At 29.6% G+C, this 20,964-nt stretch overlaps 1 protein-coding gene and 1 long non-coding RNA gene across 6 annotated transcripts in view; one reads left to right on the top strand and one right to left on the bottom strand.

Annotated features, from left to right (window-relative positions):
- The window catches only part of LOC123259806 (semaphorin-2A), a 735,036-nt gene that overhangs the window by 709,315 nt on the left and 4,757 nt on the right, over positions 1–20,964 (top strand). For all 5 annotated transcript variants that reach the window (XM_044720522.1, XM_044720525.1, XM_044720523.1 and 2 more), the window contains 6 exons: positions 853–960; positions 1,423–1,693; positions 8,145–8,375; positions 8,614–9,027; positions 10,931–11,207; positions 14,301–14,748. In XM_044720522.1, the coding sequence (XP_044576457.1) occupies positions 853–960; positions 1,423–1,693; positions 8,145–8,375; positions 8,614–9,027; positions 10,931–11,207; positions 14,301–14,748 (1,749 nt within the window). The remainder of the gene's footprint in view (positions 1–852; positions 961–1,422; positions 1,694–8,144; positions 8,376–8,613; positions 9,028–10,930; positions 11,208–14,300; positions 14,749–20,964) is intronic.
- On the bottom strand, positions 18,542–19,334 carry LOC123259810. The gene is made up of 3 exons (XR_006508323.1): positions 19,262–19,334; positions 18,949–19,177; positions 18,542–18,877 (listed from the first exon to the last, which is right to left on the bottom strand). It is a non-coding gene; the product is annotated as an uncharacterized LOC123259810 (long non-coding RNA).

The raw sequence follows: 20,964 nt of genomic DNA, 5'->3' as shown, positions 1-20,964 counted from the left end.
TTTTAACATGACTTGCATAATATTGTTGTGATTCTATTTTTCAAAAAAAGGCAATATGTCAAATTTTGTGGGATACGACGTATTAGAATGGCAGTATCGATTATCAATTTTATTTTTCACGTTTTTATTGTCAAAAATATCCTAATTTCGGTTATAGTTGTAATTTTCTAAATGGCCTACTTGTTTTATTTTCATAAAACTATTTTTCATACACATAAAGGTAAACATAAAAAATAACTCTTTGAAACAGGCCGAAAAAATAACTATTACAGTTTTTTACATTATAAAAATGACATTAATCAAATAAAAAACCCATTTCACGTCAATTTCAATAAATAAAATGGTATAATTTCCGTCAATATAAAAATAAAACTTTACAATAAAACACAATTAAACTCAAAAAACAAATTTACAATAGAATTTTCATTTGTTTCCATTATTTTCTTGCGCACACGTTCGTACCGATTTAAATATGAATGCAAAGTGTAAAACAGATTTTCGCTGAGAATACTTGATTTCTGTTGGTTCCATAAAAGCATCAATATTGGGTTTGCAGTTTAGCTGTGATGTATAAATCATCTATATTCATTTGTTATCGGTACGCGTATTTACTAAATAAAACTTGAACAACTCAGTCCCATGATCGGTGCTCATAAAAGAAAATTGACTATTGGTATTGACATTGCTGGGTGGAGAACGTGTCGAATATTTTTACACGTTTCTAACTAAACGCTAAGTTGTAGTGAATGATGAAAGTTTTATTTTGATCAAAAAAAAAAAAAAAAAAAAAATAGTACGATAAACGAAGCATTCACTTTAATAGCCTGCAATTTTTTATTTATTTTTTTGCAGCACTTTGACTGCCGGAACCACATACGAGTAATCCAACCAATGACCGATGGTAACCGTCTGTACATTTGTGGTACCAACGCACACTCGCCAAAAGACTGGGTGATTTACGTGAGTACCGTATTTTATTTATGTTATTTTTTGGCTGGTTTGCTTCTTTCACGTCTCATATATGTAAGATGAGATGCGAAAAGCAAAGCAATGTACAAGTTTACTTTTTTTTCAAGCTATTCAAGTATCCGTGTAATGATACCGAGGAGTATATAAGTCCCGCGTTGTCAAGTATTATGAGTCTCAAGTGTGTCCTACTAACCTGTGAAAATGTTTTTTTTTTGCACTTACATAAACATTTTCTGATTATACTGTTGCATTTAAATTGGAAAAAAATTTACATGATTACACACAATACGTAACGTAAACATTATAAGAATCCCTTTAGTATAATTTTAGTATTAAACGCTTGGCTATCAATTATTTTTATTTGGATAAATTTTTCTGAATTTTTAAACTCAATTTAAAATGGATGTAATTGAATGTTTAAAATTTAACAGAGTTGTGTAATTGTTTTCACAGAGCAACTTAACTCATTTACCGCGACACGAATTCGTGCCAGGTATTGGAATGGGTATAGCCAAGTGTCCTTATGATCCCGCTGACAATTCAACGGCAGTTTGGGTAGAAAAGGGCAATCCTGGCAACTTGCCTGCATTGTACTCCGGCACGAACGCGGAATTCACCAAAGCGGACACTGTTATATTCCGTACCGATCTGTATAACTTGACCGACGGTCGCAGAGAGTACAGCTTCAAGAGAACACTCAAGTACGACTCCAAGTGGCTTGACAGTAAGTGTGATGATAATATAAATATAAATAAATCTATAGTCAACTATTTTGCAGCAAATGCACTAAAATCGATGCATGACATATCATTCATCATTTACTCTAAATTATTTATAATAAGATATTAATTGGAATTTTTGTCTGAAAACATTTTTTTAAATTTATAATAAATTAATTTTTAAACAAGTACTTTCGTAGTTTTAGTAATATTTCAAATAATTGTCAATATGCAAAGATTTTGTCAGATATTCTGATGATCTGAGTTTAAATTCTAGTTAGGAAAATTTCAATCTTTTTTTTCGGTTCACTTATAAAAGAATTAGAAAATTGATTAATTTAGCTTCATTACAATTTTTCTTTACCTAGGAAAACGATTTTTTTCAGGCAAAAAAATTATTCAAGACTTTTTAAACCAAAAATCTTGAAGATATTTTATTATATTTAAGTTAAAAATAACATTGCTCGACTTGAAAAAAATTTTCTTTTCGATTTTGTCTTCAGAGTAATTGATTCCCGAACTAAAAGAATTTTTTCCCTTTAAATAATAAATGAAAATTTTTTCTATAGTCGACAAAAATATAAACGTTAGAAGAAGATTCTTCTTTAGTTGAAGTTATAGACTGTCATACCAATTCAATATTATCGATATTTTTATCATTCTACAGCATCACTTTTAAATTTATATATATGTTTGATTAATGTAAAACGAAAAGTAATTTTTTTCATACATTAAACCCGATAAGTGATATTGAAGGAGTAACAGAGAATAAAAGTGATGGTTTGGACTCGTACAAAAAATCAATCTTACGAATCATCTCCACACGATTGCTTTCTCTTTGTGTAGTGCAACAATGAAGCTCCATTAAGCTTTATATGTACCTAGTAATTGTGACAATTTCTAGGGCAGCTTCCGTTCTTTTAAGTTGAAGAAGCCCAAATAATTTGAGTTGAAAGATTTTCATGTGTTCAATGGGTTTGGCATTTACGTCTAATAGCAATCAAATGAAATAAAAATAAATTAAAGGAGAAAAAGAGAAAATAAAAATGAAAAATAAATAAAATAGAGGTATAAAGACATTGCTCCGCCTCGGCATTTAAGGGTGTCTTTACTTGGTTATTTTGAGGGTCGTGCTTTTTTTGGTCTCTGTCTTTTTTAATGGCCGATGGATCCTACTATATTCTGGAATAGGTGCGGAGTACGCGGGAAATAAATTGCCAAGACCCGGAGGCCGTAACGCAGGGGTGAACTAAGGTGTACCATCAAACGTCAAGGGTGCGAGATATCTAGGAGCATGGTAATAAAATAACGTTCCTTCTCTCACTTTACTCACTTGGTATCCAACTAAAGGTCCCGTTCGAAGACCCCTTGTACTTGGAAGAAGAAGTTAAACTTACGCCTGTCTCCCTTTCCTCACTTCGGCTGTGTCGCATAGTTGGCACACCCGGTGAGAAGGTTTCCCACCCTCATCCTTCTCAACCTCATCCTTATCCACAACCTCATTCTCTGTGAATCAACGACCTGCAGCTTAGACACTTCAGCCACAGGATCACGGCATATCCCTCGGGGACATGAGAAAACTTTAGAGAAACTATATAGCTCCAGGGTTATTTTAACTTTTTCATTTTACTCTAAATTAATTATTTATTTATATCTTCATCATACAATGTCTTTTTTTATTTTCGTTATCAAATTTACCTTTCACAGCTAATTATTTTTTTTAAAAGCTACAAGACTATTTAAACACAATAGAATTTTCTGAAATCCATTCTTTATTGGTATGGATTTAAAAATTCTCATTACACAGTTCAGATGTTGGAAATACTTTTTAATTCAGACTTATAGATATTTATATGGGATTGGCTAGGTAAAGTACAGAAACAGCAAAAAGTTTTGAGCTCATAAATTTCGAGTTCTGACCGCCTGTATTATATAATCTTGTATTAACTTTTTGCTCCGTCTGTCGCGATCACGGAAAAAAGAAAACAGGAATAATTACAGTATAAAATGTAAAATCGGTCCCGTCGTAATCAAAACTAGAAAAATTACAGTTTGAAATAACATTTTTCTAAATTCAATTTTTGAATATAATTTTCAGAGCTTTCAATGTAAATATTAAATTTTACAATGTAATTGTTATAAAATCTGTAATAATTACAATCTGAAACAGTAATTTTTCCAGTTTTCATCACGAAGCGCCACGAATAAAGAAATTTTGCGAAGAAACCTGTGAAAAAATTTTTGACATGTTTATATATGACTTGGTATGACGATGTCCATAAATAATTTGAAACTTAAAGTAGTATTGAAAATCTCCAACAGATGGCGCATGATTTCTTAATCTTTTTGTAAGTAGAGATTTAAGTTTGAGGTGATAAGTTATAAACTAAAAATGATCTTTGACTTTTCTACAGAGGTTATCTGACATTAATTATTAGCTTAGTAAACTACCGAATTAATTTTCGTTAGATCCGACATGGTAATTGAAGTACACATCCTTAGAAAAAATGAAAAATTTAGTAATCCTAATAAACTATTTTTGTGATTTCAAATACTGCCTAATATGGTCATACTAGGCCACAAATAGCCATATCATAAAATTTTTCACGAGTTCTATTAAATTAAAGCCAAACAATGTTCAATTTGTAACAAACCGAGGTTTATTTAAAACACTAATGAAAAATAAGTTATAATTATGTAAATAGAATAAATTAGTTAAATAGCAGAGTTTTGAGTTGAACTAATAACTTGAATGTTGATTCACCTCAAAAAGATGAAAGTAAATTTATGAAGTTTTGATGAAGTAACTGTATAAAAAAATCGTAAATGAAATGAAAAATAAAAATGAGCCGTAGTTCTTGGCGTGGCTTATAACTGAGATGAATTTCACCTTTATAAACTATTAAACTACCTGAAGTTAAAGTGTTTTCTCGTTCTCCCTTCTCTTAACCCGCGCTTACCCTTTTTCGTATCCTAGAGATGCATGATTAGCCATTTGTTTCGTCGTTTAATTTAAAGTCTCGCGTTGTAGCAGCCGCCCTCTAGCAACACCCATCAAGAGTCATTCCTCTCATTGAGTTTGTCTATTAACAAAGGCGTTGATTAAACTGCAGAGAGTGATCGTGAGAACTGGCTGGCACGGGTGACGAATGTGATACGCCAGGGATGTGTTCTAAGTACGTACGCTTTGGATCGATTTACTGAGGGTTAAAGTTATCCAGCAAGTTGATGGTAGTGCCGGCGGTCGTTCTAAGAGCTTGTATAAATTGAGGAAAAGAGAAAGAAGCTGAAGACTGCCACACCGGATGAAGCTGCGGTAAAGATAGTATGCTGCTGAGACTAGACTACAGATGGAGAACGAGAACCTTGGATGAGAGGAATCGCAGACAAGAGGGTGATACTGCTAACGAGATCTGAATAACTGGCTGACGAGACAACGTTGGCCAACCACTTTCACGGTTTTCTGAACTTACAAGGCCAACGACAACCAACCATCCACGTTTGCGCCTTTTTATTACAATTTGTACCGGAAGATAAATTCACAGCATCTACATCAGTGTAGTTAGTTCACGTTAATAGTAAAAAAAAATTTTGGACGAAACAGAGCGCAACCTACGGAAAAACTATACTAAATGAGTCTCTTGGGTGCAAAAAATGAACCTTCAAATTTACAAGCTTGATTATTTACAATTAGATATCACGTGAGATCTCGGTTGTTTTTTTCTTTATCATAGTATTTGAGTCAAATAATTGTTTTATTGATATAACAAGTGCACTAGAATAAACATTAATCATTTATTAAAGATAGAATACATTTTGAGTCAATTAATCGAAAAGACTGATTGAAGGATTTGTCAATATTCAATGGCCTTTCTTAATTTTTAATGAATGATTTTCCAACATTAAACATTTTAATAATTATTCAATAATCAATAAATCACTTATTAAATACACTTTATTAAATGTTATTGAATACTTTTTTATAGTTGATAAATATTTGTTCCGAAGCCTTGAATAAAAACTGAATTTTTATTAAAATTTAAAAAACATTCATTTATTATTAAAAAAAAAAAAAAAAAAAAAGTTACTCCAGAAATCAAATTTAGAATTATCTACTTACAAGAAAAATATTTTTCATTTTTTAAAGAAACTCAATTTAAAACCTTTCACAAAAAGTAACTGACGACATTGAAATATGAATATGTGTAAACGATTTAGAAGCAATTACTTTCAAAGAATTTCATTGTACCTCACTTTATTTTATTACACAAAAATGATTGATGTCTGACCCGGAAGTGGTAAATAACTAAAATTAAATTTTTAGTATTACTAATAATATTTTTGACGTTATTCCGTTCTTAGTATTTGTTCAATATAACTTTCTGAGATCACATTTCATAACATCCACTAATTTAATAATTTCTTGTTGGCTTGGAACGTTTGAATGGTCAGAAATGATTCAATTTCTAGGCTCCCTGGGTTTCACTTGAGCTATAAGACTTAAACGTGACTATACACTCAGTTGGTCTTGCACAGTCGAAGAGTTTTCACTAAAGCTCATCGAAAAAGTAGACGATTGAGAAGAAGATCGAACGAAAGAGTAACGAGAAATAATGTTAAAAAACGAAAACGAGGAGAAAAATGTGTAGAGAGGAGAAAAGCTCGAATCTGTGCAGCCAGTAGAGCAAGCACTCTTATGTCAGACATTCACTTTAATCTCTTTCACGTTCGTTAATACTCGAAAGTTTCGCCTCTTAGATGGACTTCATCGATTAAATCATTAAATTGTTTTAAGAATTATAAAAAATAATAATAACAAAATTAGTAATTACAATAAAACAACTTGAACTTGAAGTTTTTCCCGAAGAATTTCTCAATTTTTCACGTGAAACGTTAATAGCTATCATCGTTCACTACATCTGGAATTTCCTCTTGAAGATTTATGATGCTCTTAAAATTGAAACTAGTAAAACCCACGTAGACTTGGGAAAAAAGGCACATTTGTTTTGGTATAGAAGCAGAAGCAAGCTTAACCTTATACGCCCATCGTTTTTGGTAGTTCATTCGGTCGCGAAATTATTAACGTTTTCGTTGCCGTAACTTTAAGGTACAGAAGATAGGACTATTAAACTGGGTTTTACGATAGCTTGGGTCATAAAACGACAAGTGGATGATCATTGAACTGGCGTTAAATTTCCGGATAGACTCTGTCATCGTACCCTACTGTGAATAACATTGAATCGAAACTACAAAAGTCGTTCGTCGACTAACCTTGCTCGCTTTCTCGCTTTCAAAAGCTTTTAACCGTTTTACGCGGCCGAAGATAGAATGAGAAACATCCGTTTTATAGTCTCCCACTGCGCTCATTTTCTGCTCACCGCACAAACAAATCGTTTGTACAAGTTTAAATTGTATCACCTTTTGAATTATTTCTTTTGTTTTTAATTATTAATATTAGTCTCATCATTATTAATTTTGAGAAAAAAAAAATAACTTCTCCTTAAACAGATCATAAGTTAGTTTGCGCATGCGCGAAAATTGAGACAACACGTTTTACGGTTCCGAACGCTACATATAGTTCATTTTAGTACTAGCATTAATTTCCGTGTATGTTTTGATGAATACACGTGAGTATATTTTCCGTAACCCAAGTAATAAACTTATCCATTTAAGTATATACTCATAAAACACATGTATTTATATTAAATCACTCATGCGTGCAACGCGTAAAGCAAAATTTTATGTCTTATCATGTTTATACAAGTTTATTGTTCAACTTCAAAAATTATAAGTTTAAAATTACTGTCTCAATTTCAGAATTTATTATAAAAAGTATTATGATTAATTTTTTCCATTAAAATAAAAAGCCATTTATAAAAAAAAATTTTAATGTTATTATAACTATTGTGTTTTTTATTTTACACTTTCAATCTGGATTAAGATTTCACTTGCTACAATCGTAATAAAAGAAAATTTAAATTATTTGCAGGAAAAAAAAATTTTTAATTAACAAGTTCCGAGTCAATCGTTTTCTCACAAAAATTCTAAATTTTAAAATATGATCAATTTGTAGTAAAAAGACCAGCAGCTATTTCAAGTTCTTTCATTGTATTATCAGAATAATTGTAAAATTCTATTGAAATGAATTATGGAGATGGTACAAAAATAATATTAAAATGCAAAGTTCGTTAATTGGATTAGTTATTATTATGTTAGAAAGCATTGTGATAACAAAAGCGTTCTTTCGTGAAGATATTAAATATTTAAGCGTTCAATTTATTGCTATGCTCATAGAATTTTATTTTTTCGTTAATTAGCTGCTTCAGTCACCCAGTAATTATTTAAATTCATTCAGTTCCAGCTTTTGATCTTTTTATTTATGAGGATAAGTTTAAAATATAAAATAAAATTTAACAAAATAATTTACTTGAAACAATTGTTTTTTATTTTTTCCAGAACCAAACTTCGTAGGATCATTTGACATTGGAACTCATGTGTTCTTCTTTTTCCGCGAGACCGCAGTGGAGTACATAAATTGTGGAAAAAGTGTGTACTCACGAGTAGCAAGAGTGTGTAAAAAAGATACCGGAGGCAAGAACATATTGTCTCAAAATTGGGCAACATATCTCAAGGCCAGGCTCAATTGCTCAATTCCGGGGGAGTTCCCGTTCTATTTTAATGAAATTCGTAAGTAAATTCATAATAATAGCGATAACACATTTTACTCCTCCTCATCTTTCATATAAAATATGTTTATATCTTCATCTTCATCATCATCATTATTTATTTTTCTTCCTGCTGCTATCTTCCATCCATTTTATTTCCCATGCTCATGATCATAATCATGATTATAAAATTCTTTTATTTGGTGGTATTATAATGACGGCATACTAATGTTATATCTTTGGATAAATCTTTACCGCAGAAAGCATCTACAAAGTCCCAGGCGACGACACACACTTTTACGGAACATTCACAACGTCAACAAATGGTCTGATGGGCTCGGCCATTTGTTCGTTCCACATCGACGCCATTCAAGAGGCATTCCGTGGTAAATTCAAAGAACAAGCTACAAGCAGCAGTGCTTGGCTTCCCGTACTATCTAACAAAGTACCTGAGCCAAGACCAGGTCAATGTGTTAACGATACGGAAACATTACCAGACACCGTTCTCAATTTTATAAGATCTCATCCGCTCATGGATTCTGCGATTTCTCATGAGAACGAAAAGCCCGTATTTTTTAAACGCGACATCATGTTTACTAGACTAGTCGTTGATAAGCTGAGAATTGATTTCATCGGGATGGATCTTGAGTACACAGTCTACTATGCTGGCTCAAGTGAGTATTGGTTTATTTTATTTGACAATTTGTTGTTTTATATGTTCAATAGACTGCGTCAGAATAAAAAAACTTTTTTTTTTTCAGTAAATACATCTAAAAAGTTTCTTTGTTAGACCAAAAAAAAACCTCCTAAAAGATAAGCTTGATATCTTGAAAATTGAGCTGGCGCATGGGGGGGGGGGGGGGGCCTTTCCCATTTAAAATACATTGAAAAAAAACTTTTTTCTGTATTTTCATTGTAAATCGTTAAAAAAATTTTTTTTTTAATTTCCCTTTTCGATATCTTGTAGGAAATGAAATTCTCTACAAAAAAGGTCTCTTTCATTTTTTCGCTAAAATGTATAGGAAAAAAGTTACAGGGCTTCAAAAAACGAAATTTATAAAAAGTCAAAAATAACTTTTTTTTTGTTTTTCGACAACAAATTATTTTATTTCGTAAAATTCTTTACTTAATTCATCTATATTCAGTTTGTCAATTATATCTAAATTTGATATATATATATAGAAGAAAAAAAAATATATTTATTTATATTATATTTTTATATTATACATGATTTTCGATTTTTCTGAAATTTCTGTAATTTCATTCTATAATTTGACGCAATTTTCGATAAACATTTGAAATTACTAAAAATTGATTATTAAATATCTCTGAAAATTTTGATTTTAGTGACTTGGTGCTCAGGACTTTATTGTAGGAAATTAAATTTTCTACAAGTTTGTCCTTCACATTTTTTTTGTAGCTCTCGTCATATACGAAAAAACGTGAATTTCATGGAAAAATCAAGTTTAGAGGCCTGTACTACCTTGCCGATTCGAGTTACGGCTTGGCCGCAATGGACACTTTTGTAGAGCATTCAATTCTAAAAAAAACCCGTCCATGGTCAAAGCGATGCTATGAAATTCCATTGAGCTATAAAAATTCAAACATAAAAAATCAGAGTTTCTGTGTTTTTTTAAGGGGAAATCTTTAAACGCCTGGGTCGAGGTCTTAATATTAATATTAAGGGCCTAAACTTTCAGGGTATTTTTTCTTGGGTACTTGTAACAAAATTTCACGATGGGACCGAAAAAAAAAATAGTTAAAAAAAAAGCACCCTAATCTATACATATTAAGTCATTATCATCCTATTTCAGCTGTTTGATATTTTTTTCACAATCAATTTATTTTATTATTATTTCATAATTAAATGAGCATTATGAGTCGTGCACTTTTAGATTTTCCAAATTTTTTTGTAAATTTTACTCAGATTAAAAATGATTTTATTGATTCAAGATTCTTACTTTTAAATCGAGATATTTTTTTCATTAGCGTAAGCTGAAAAATATAAATAATTTTGAAAAATAATGTATATATGTATAAAAAGAATTACTTGCAAATATTACTTTCTTCAATAACAAAAATTTTTAACAGGTAGATTGAAGTTATATTGGAAGAAGTAAAAATTATGTGATGAATACTAACTTGTTTGATGACAAAAAAACTACCATTTTATTAACTACTAATTTAAGTTCCAAATAACGTAAACACACCTAGTGATTAAGTCTCAAAATGGCGAACACGAGTCATGTGGTGCTCTTAACTGCAAGTTGCCGTACAAAGAACCGCAATATGTAGTTTGAGGGAACCACACAAATAGAGTTAATCCAACTTCTAAACTTAGCACCATCTGAGATATTTATTTATTATTATTATTAATGTTTACATAATATTTGTTACGACAACGACACTTATTGCACCTTTGTCATCAAAAGCGCCACAATTCATCTTATAGATTAAACAAGCAATAAGTTACTTATCTTTGATAAAACTAATTAATATGAAGCGTATGACGTCCTTGAATTAAAAAATGATAACACTAATTAATCCTGGTCATTGTATTTATGTTTATTATTATAGGCGATGGCAGAGTACACAAAGTTGTACAGTGGGTAGACAGCAATGGAGAGTCCCAGTCAATACTGCTTGATGTATTTGACGTAACTCCCGGTGAACCTATTCAAGCGATGGAGATCTCTAAGGAGCATAAAGCCCTCTATGTTGCCTCAGACCATCGTATAAAGCAAATCGATTTAGTTATGTGCTCTCGGCGATATGATAACTGTCTACGTTGCGTTCATGATCCATACTGCGGCTGGGACAAAGACACTAATGCTTGTAAACCCTATGCACCAGGGTAAGTGATTTAATTAGCTACACAATTGACGATTGTGCTGCTTAATTATTACAATTTTCTTCATTATTATCATTTATTTATTTATTTATTTTTCTTTATACCTCGGTCGAAAGTACGCATCTTTTGCATCTATTTCGAGGCAGAAAGTTAAAGATTCGTGCATTGGTAAAGCTACACATTCACCCTCTATAACAGCGGGAGCATAAAATGGCTGCGTTCAGGTTTACTAAGTTCTGAGCAGGGCTGACTTTATCTACCAAAAAAATTAATTTTAGACACACTTAAATAAATATACCTTGCATTGTTTTATTATAGATTTAAAAAAAAAATAATATAGTTATTTTAAGTTGTTGCTACAAGATAAGCTCAGATCTGCTAAGAACTTAGTAAACTTGAACGCAGCCAATGCTTTCGTTACCGCGACTGACATTAGTCATTTGTTACTAACTATGTTTTGTTTACGCTGATCATTTACGATTGATGGTACAATACAACTTGGTTATATTTATTTCTTTCTTTCTTCTACTTACATGAAATTTTTTTTATATATATAAAAATATAACTGTCGTAAGAATGAGTAGATCATCCAATGTAACTTATAACCAGGTTGTACCGTACTAAGATTCTATTTGACAGTGACGTGTGTAAAATGAATCAAATTTATGTAATTAATGAATTATTTAGAAAAATGTACGCAGTAACAATAATTTAATTTGATTTTTATTAATTATTGTTAATTTTCAGATAATATGCTCGTTTTTTTTTATTTTTAACCGAGAATAATCTTTATTATGTTTGTTGAATTCAATAAATTTTAATTTTATTTATTCTAAAAATGTTTCAAAAAAAATGTTTGTTAATTATTTTTTATTTGATTTTACATTAAAATTTTTTTATTTGATGCCTGCCCCCCTGACCAGCAGCACTCGCTTCGCTCGTGCCGCAAATGTCGGGGGCAGGCATCAATTCTTTTTCGATGCAATACATGAAATATTTTACGTACTTTCGACCGGCTATAAAGAAAAATAGTATACACTACACGGGCAGAGGTTTGAGAGCTCTGAACTGCGCGCCGTGATGCGCGTAGTTCAGAAATATCAAACTTTCTGCCCTAATAGTGTAATATACTATTTTTATTATTATTATAATTCATAGTTGCTCAAAATTTATCATTTTTTCAAACAGGCAAATTTCAAATAAAACAAAGAAAATTTTCATCAGAATTCAATTTCATTTCATTATTTGAAACTTCTACAATGATTATTGATATTTACTAGAATCTTTTTACCAAATAATAAATTCGGTAATCCGAGTAATAGATAGAAGTTTAAGCTCATTTTTATCGATGTTTTATTCACCAGAAATTTATTGAATCTTTGTTTTTTTTTTTTTTCAAATTTTTGCCGCGAGAAACTCATTAATAATAAAAACTAAATTTATTAATCTTAGAAATGAAATAAAATAAAAAAAAAAATAGGAACAATTAGATATGCCCTCATAAGAAACAGGAACAAATACACAGTATAAAATGTTTGTAAATGTACTCAATGCATTACATTAGAACGATAAATTAAGAACTTTCGAAACTTAAATTGTACTCATGAGTAATAAGACCTATCGGGTAGTAAAATTTTATTAACTTGCAGGTATTTGTAATGAAAAGAAAATTATCGATAAATTTAGATGTTTATCATTATTTAAGAACATTTTCTATAAAATTATTTAAAAGTATTTATAACAAAAATTTCAAAATTAATCATAATATAATGTAGCCTATGTCACCCGGGGATAATGTAACTTCCCAACAGTGAAAGAATTTTTCAAATCGGTTCAGTAATTTCGGAGCCTATTCAATGCAAACAAACAAACAAACAAACAAACAATCAAATCTTCCCTCTTTATAATATTAGTATAATAATAATAATCATTTTTTACTAGAAAACAGAAAGAAAATTAACAACAAAATTAAACATATCAAGTGTAGCCATATCTGAACCCGAATATGCTATCAACAAAATTTTGAAAAAAATGTTGGTTTAGATATTAGTGTTTATTACAATCCAAATATTCCTTAGCTAAATTTTATTATCCATCGGTACTTGTTAACCATTAATTAATCTGATCTTATTGTATTCAAGATTTATGAACTTTCAATTTTATCATTCTTAATTTAAATGGAAAATAGATTTTCCAAATTTTAACATAAACTTCACTGAATAATTTTGTTAAGACCTTATGTCTTAATACTAAGAACTCAAGTTTTCATAAATTATATTCAATTACATTCCAAATAATTTTAATTTGGCTGAATGATCCACATTCATAGAATCACTCTTTTTACAACTTGTATTTTTAAATTGAACATAATTATAATTATTTATCAAAATAGCACTCATTCATACATTGGTCGTGTTACTCTATTCCACAAGTATTATCATCAGATCAATTTAAAATATTTATTCCCTCTCAAATCCATAAATAGTAACCTACATTTAAAAATTTTTTTTCCGCATAAAATATACTTGAATTATTCCCAGTCCTCTACGTTGATCAAGAGTTTTCTCTAAAGATGTTTCGCCTATTTATTCTTTACTCGAAGATAAATATTTCTACCACTTGCATTCATAATATCGAAAAAATTAAATAAATGTCAGTTTGACCTAGATATTCCGTGAATATTATTAAGAAAAGCTGGCACGTAGATACTGAAAATTAAGATTTGCTCAAGTATTAAATTTGATTTTTCAACATCAACGTTCATCCGTAAATGTCATCTCTCCTTCTAACCGTGTACTGTATTTTATTGGACGAAATTAAATTGGATGAGCCAAGCGTTTGCGATAAATTCAATAATAAATTCTGTTCCTTGTTAAGTAAACGATTTGGCAGTACAATTTACAATTTGAAACTTTTTTCCATCACAAGCTAAGTTCGTATCCACACAGACATTTAAATTACACAAATCAAATGGATTGTAATTGTTGATAATTTAATTTATTTGATTTCGATCAACAACTTTGTGATAAAAATCACAATTATCAAGATTAAAGAAAAAAATAAAGAAAATAAATTTCATTTCTGTTTGACTTAAAGACTCCTTCAAGACGTTTCGAACAGCACCGCCGATGTTTGCGACAGCAGCGTGGGAAAACGAAAGCTGGTGGTAACGTGGGGCCAATCGGTGCATCTGGGGTGCTTCGTGAAGATGCCGGAGGTGTTGATGAATCAAGAGGTTAGGTGGTATCACTACAGCAAAGAAAAAGGAAGGTATCAGATCGCGTACAAGTACGGCGCTGGAGGTGACAAGTTCATTGAGACCTCCGAGAAAGGTCTTGTTATTGTTGGTGTGAACGAACAGGATGCGGGAAGATATGATTGTTGGCTCGGAGGTGCTTTACTTTGTTCTTACAACATCACCGTTGATGCGCATCGTTGTTCCGCACCAGCAAAAGCTGCTGACTATCAGAAGATATATTCTGACTGGTGTCATGAGTTTGAGAAGTACAAGTCGGCGATGAAAAGTTGGGAGAGAAAGCAAGCGGTGAGTTTATATTTTAATATTATTTATTTTTAAGTGGTAGTTTAATTCATTTAAAATCAATAAAGGAGTAATTGATAATTTTAACTGTTTTATGAACAGCTACACTGTAAAAAATCTGGAGTGAATCGGGAGTGAATTTCACTCCCATCACTCGGAGTTCCGGAGTGAAGTAATTAATCACTCTGCGTAGGGAGTGAATCCGGAGTTTTTATTTGCGGAGTGATTTCGAATTTCACTTCGAAAAACATCCGCGTTCGAAGTTTTTAAAATAAATAAAATGAGGATGAATTTTCGTTCTACAAAAAAAATTTCAAAATTAATTTACTATAAGTGATTTATTATAAATCAACGAATAATAACAACAACAGTAATATTAATAATAATAATAATAATAATAATAATAATAATAATAATAACAATAAAATTTTTATGGCAGTATTTGATATTTAGGAACAATATAAAATTTACTTTCATGGTAAGGTTGGTGCACATCATACGATAGTTCATGACTTAATGAATCTATTTTCTTTACTAAACAAAAAGAGTTCGTTTTGAACTTCATGAGCATGAAAATTATCGTTATAAACAATTTTAAACCACTGCTTACAAACGCAATAAGGATGATTTTCTAGTATAAATAATTTTATAATATTAAAGAAAATAGGGTAATCTTGATCATTGTAACCAGAAGTTATGAACGCACCAACTCGATATTTATGTATATATGTTAATTCATCAACTATATATACATTGGAGTCCATATTTATTTTTAGTTCTGATCCATGAAATAAGTAATCCTCATAAACTTCTTTGTATGTCACGAATTGGCCTTTACTAGATTTTAACTCAACTTTAAAGTCATTATTACAATAATACCATTCATGATACATGAAGCGTTGATGTTGTTCTGCTAGAGTCTTAGTTATATTCTTAAAATTTTTATATTTTTGAGTAAGATCTTTAAAGTACATATGCTTGGCTTCAAAGTGCATACTCCATAATGGTAACAAAGGACCAATTTTTTCTATGATGGACATATAATGTATAAGATTATGATCTTTAGGAATTAAATCAACTTCATATTCATTGAGTAATATCAAATGATGTTCTTGAATTAATAAGTCTAATTCAGATTTCATACCATGACTAATTACTGACGAGAAAACAATATGCATAATTTGAAGTAATTTTTTAATTAATGTCCATTTTGGTTGCACTAATTCTTCTTCAATATAATCACTTATTAAAAATGGCAAATATCTAACTAGACACCACATTTGAGAAACTCGTTCTCCTAACAAACATCCGGGTTTATCTAAATTCATTGGACTAGGTTTATTAATCATCTCATTTTTACCATAATTAAATGCTATTAATCTATCATTAATTGTTTTAATAGTTATTCGAGTATTTTCCTCAAGCCACTTAAGAAATAACTTGACATCTCGTGGAGCTACTCCTTCGAGAATATCATACATTAAATCTACACTTGGACAATCAAAGATATTGAAATATTTTAATTCATTCAATTGGCATTCATATTTTACTCCAGATGGTAAAACTGCCTCGCCATTATAATATTTATTAGAGTTTTATTTATAGAGTTTTTCGAGGTTCTAATTAAGGACGGATCTTCGCATATCATTGTTTTTGTTTGAGTTTTGGTTGCAAAGCAAAATCTACAAAAATTAGTTGCAGAAAAAGATTGTACCATGCCATATATTGTATTTGCTCCTAAATTATCAAAACTCATAGCTGCTAGTGAGCCTTTAAAAATCTGACCTCCAATTTCAATTCCAGTTGTTTCTAATATTTTTATTTCATCAACAACCGGTTTTAAATACTTATTAAAACTGTCAATATCAGTATCGTTTTGTAAATCAACCGAATTAAATAAAGCGACTAAATGTATATGACTTAATTTGGAATTGAGATATGGGGGTAAGTTTTTCAAAGACATGTAAATAGCTCCTAATTTGTGCCCTTTCGTTTTGCTTCCCAAAGGGTTAACTGTCTCGAATTCATCAAAAAAAAGTTGAATCTTTAAAGAATCATCTGCTGCAAAAAGCGGATGATTTTTATAATAGGACCCTTCAACACAATTTTCGTCATTTTTTAAATTTTTTATGATGAACATTTGATTATTACGATGAAGACTGTTTAAAATAAATTCCACAATTTTTAATGGAGAAATAAATGAGAATTGGATTGGTACCGGAATTGATCTATATATTTTAGCGTTACGATCAAACACTTGGTCAAAACGTGTACCAATTGTTAATCTTTGTACTGGAAGAAAATTCGGAGATTTTAAATAATGTGATTGTCGTCTATAAGTTGTTTTAAATTTTCTAATCAATAATTTTTCTTGCGAGAAATAGTTTTTCAAATTCGTAGAGTCACCTTGAAAATCTTTTTCTACAATTTTCAGTACATTTTTTGATATATTCTCAACCATTACTTCTGTTTTTTCAATAGTTTGATTTATTTTATTCTTTGGAATACTACTAGATTCAAGTGATTGGGCAAATATTTCTGTGCAAGAACTTGGCGTTATGTTTTGATCAGAAATTTTAACTTTTTTAAAGAGTGGAATCATATTATTGCTATGGTTTTACAGTCTATTAGTTTGAATATTATTCAATTTACGCTTCAGCAAATGCTTTTTTAAATGACTTTCTAAACCGGCAAAAGAGAAAAACTCTAAATTACAGAGGGGGACCATACATTTTAATCTTAGATTACAACCATTGGAAATTGTATGATATGAGCGTAAATGGAGTAACGCGCTATTTAACGAATTTAATACTCTTTTACAAACATAACACCGAAAAATCATTTTTATCAATAAGTATGAAGTATTAAATTATAGTCTTGAAAGCCAAATTTTTTACAATAACATTACTTTTGAGACATTTGAGTTAGCCAGGTCCGAACTTCTTTCATTCTTATATTGAATTTCATAGATCCGTCCAATTTATAGAAATAATTCTGGATAAAATTAAAGAAGACTGTTAAAGTCTTTTCAAATACAATATTCAATACAAAATAACTCTTGAAAAGAGCATCAAAGGCTTCTGCGGATGTTACTTTATCCAAAAATAATAATTTACCATCAACAGCAATAAAATAAGAGTTGATATTTGATTTATCAACACCAACCGCAGCAAGACATGGATGAGTCGTTTTTATATTAAAGTCTTGTCGAATGGTACCAGTCTGAAAAGTAAAAATATAGTTTTAATACCATTCATATTGAATTAAAGCAATGTAGCCTTGATGAATTTTATTAAATTATCTGCAGGATCAGGTTCGCTTATTTTTTTTCGTCCTTTTGCGGTAGTAGGTAAAAGTTTTAGAAGAGTTAAATATGCTAACGTGGTGTTATCCCAATCTATCAATAAAAATATTTTTTACGTTGATTAATCACAGATAATCATTGTTATGATTATCTAATAATTAATTAAATGTAGAGTAAATTTCATTTTAAGACACATACCTATTTCTGAAAATTCTTTTTTCTTAATTGTCTTTAAATATTTTTCACCAACATTTAATATTGATCGGGGATTATAATCAGTAATTTTAGTGCCAGAATGGATCCAAGAAAATTCTAAAACAATCTGAAATGAGTTCAATATAATTATTCCAAAAATCAGAACTAAAATTTCAATTTCATGGTTATCTAATTAATTATTTTTGTACGTGGCTGGTTGATTTTATAAATGATTTAGATGTTATTTTTATGACGTCTAAATAATTAATAGTTGTCAATTTAACTTACAAGACCAGGAGTATCAATGAATCGAGGAAATTCATCTAAAAGGTTTTTAGTATTTTCTCTACGAAAGAGAAGCGTATTCTTCATTGCATTTTCAATATTTTTCCGATCCTTTACAGGGTGAGCATTTTTTAAAAATGTGATCATTTCAGTCACATCTTCAATGTTGACATCTTCTAATATGATAGACTGATTTTCTTGATCCAGAAGTACAATATTTTCTTGTTCTTGAACCTGCTTATCTTTGTTAATTTTCCCTGATTCTTTACCTTTCTTCTGTGATTGATTTAAAGTTTTCAACCTCCACTCTATACAACCAGACCGTGTCTTACTATCATAATATACTTCCTATAAATTTTATATTATTAAGATACGAATTATAAACAGTGAAATTATGAAATATTTATTAAATCACTCACATAACCATAGGTCGATGTTAAATCTTTTAACTTTGGAAAAGTTTTTATTATTTGTTCAGCATAATGTTTTTTTTTCTGAAGAAGAAGGACGGTAGCCAAATTCTTCAGTTAAACAATCAACGACGATATTGACCAATTTTCGTCTACCTGTAGCATCAAGTCCACTTAAATGTTTGTATTCTTCAACGAAATCATTACCAGGTCGTAACAAAATTCTATTTAATAAATCCTAAAGAGAAACAATAAAATCAATTTAATTAAGTTCATAGTATAATATCATTGTTTGATTTCATATATACAATATAAAACTCACTGTACTTTCTAAAACTCCAGAGTAATTATTAATTGCTTCTAATCGTTCATAATCATCATCATCATTATTGTTATTATTATTATCATCAATATTTACATTTTCTGCATCAATCAACGATTCATGATAGTTTGATGCATCATTAATATTAATGATCTGGCTTCCATGGGGTGAGTAGGAACTAAGTATAAAAATATCATTTAAAATAAACATTTTCAACTTCATTAATTGAGAATTATATAATTAACCGGATCGTAATCAGAATAAAAAATAAAAAATTAGTAAATAAAAGAACAACCTTGAAGAGCAATAACAGTAGAAGTAATAGGTAAAACAATTAATGTTTCGGGATGATAGAAAGGATATATCACTTCACTTATTATGACTTTATGTTCATCAGCTATATCAAAATCACCAACAATTTTGAACACTTTTTTAACTGTCAAAATATAAAATATTTAAGATATTTAAACTAGGAATGATGTTTATAAACCAAATATGAGATCGAAACAAAGATATGTCCAGTTGATAGATAGAAATCTCTACCATCTTTCGATCGAGTAATACATTTTTACTTTAATTTAAATTTGTATTTTTTAAAATAAAAGCAATCAATATTAATAACCATTAAAAAGCAATTAGTTTTGATTACCATTAAAATTGCAATGAATAATGGTTTTACCATAATTCATCTGCATATTTTTTTTTTATTAACTATTTGAGATATTAAATATAAAAAAAGATCTTCTACAGTTTGTATGTTATAAAAAAAACTAAATACTTACTTGCTTTAATAACTTCAGCGTAAAGTGCTGTTTCACCATCATGGTCCACTTTAACCCATCGCTTTTCATAAAAAAAAAATACTCGTTTTAATTCAAAAGCTTGAATTTTTGCGATTTTGGACGGCGAAACGCCGGTGTCTTTCAGATCAGCCATCTTAGTATTCAAACTTAGCATTCAGTTGAGTTTGAATAAATATATATATTCTATATTTAGGACATTACCTGCTAGATGGCAACTAAAGATATTTAAATTTCAAATTTTATTGTTGAGGCATTTGACAATTTTTAATTATAATTAATTAAAAAAAAAAAAAAATAAAAACATTATAATAACAATTAAAATGAAATATTATTAAAAATAATAAATTAAATTTTTAATAATTAAATATAAAAAGGGTTTATAAAAATATTTTCTTTACAAAAATTTATTTATTTCTAAATTCATTTATTTTGGGAGTGGATGCGGAGTGAATTTTATTATTAATAAAAATTAACTCCTTCTCGGAGTAAATATCACTCCCACTGGGAATAAATCAATTAAAAATCATTCACTCCGCGTTCACTCCGCAAATTTTTTACAGTGTATGAGTGACTCTTTATAATAAATTACTGTTTGTCTGTTGATTAAAATTTTATTGATTGTTAATCATTATTATCAATCAGTAATCCATTATTTTTTTTTGAATAATTCAACGATGTAATTGGGAAGTAAATTGCTTATTCCCACTGGAGGAAAATTCATTATGAAGTTATCAAAAATTCATGATTATGAATTAATTCATTAAATATTCAATTTATTCGACCTACTTTTTATTGATTAATATTAAATTTCCTTCTAAAAGTTGAATATTCTCAATAAATTTTAATATTACTTTATTTAATTGATAAAGAAGAATATATATTATGAAATTTTTTGATACG

The sequence above is a fragment of the Cotesia glomerata genome, linkage group LG2 (assembly GCF_020080835.1).
Source record: "Cotesia glomerata isolate CgM1 linkage group LG2, MPM_Cglom_v2.3, whole genome shotgun sequence".
In the NCBI taxonomy this organism is placed as follows: Eukaryota; Metazoa; Arthropoda; class Insecta; order Hymenoptera; family Braconidae; genus Cotesia; species Cotesia glomerata.
Note: the sequence above shows the minus strand (reverse complement) of the source record. Positions and strands in the feature narration are given on the sequence as shown.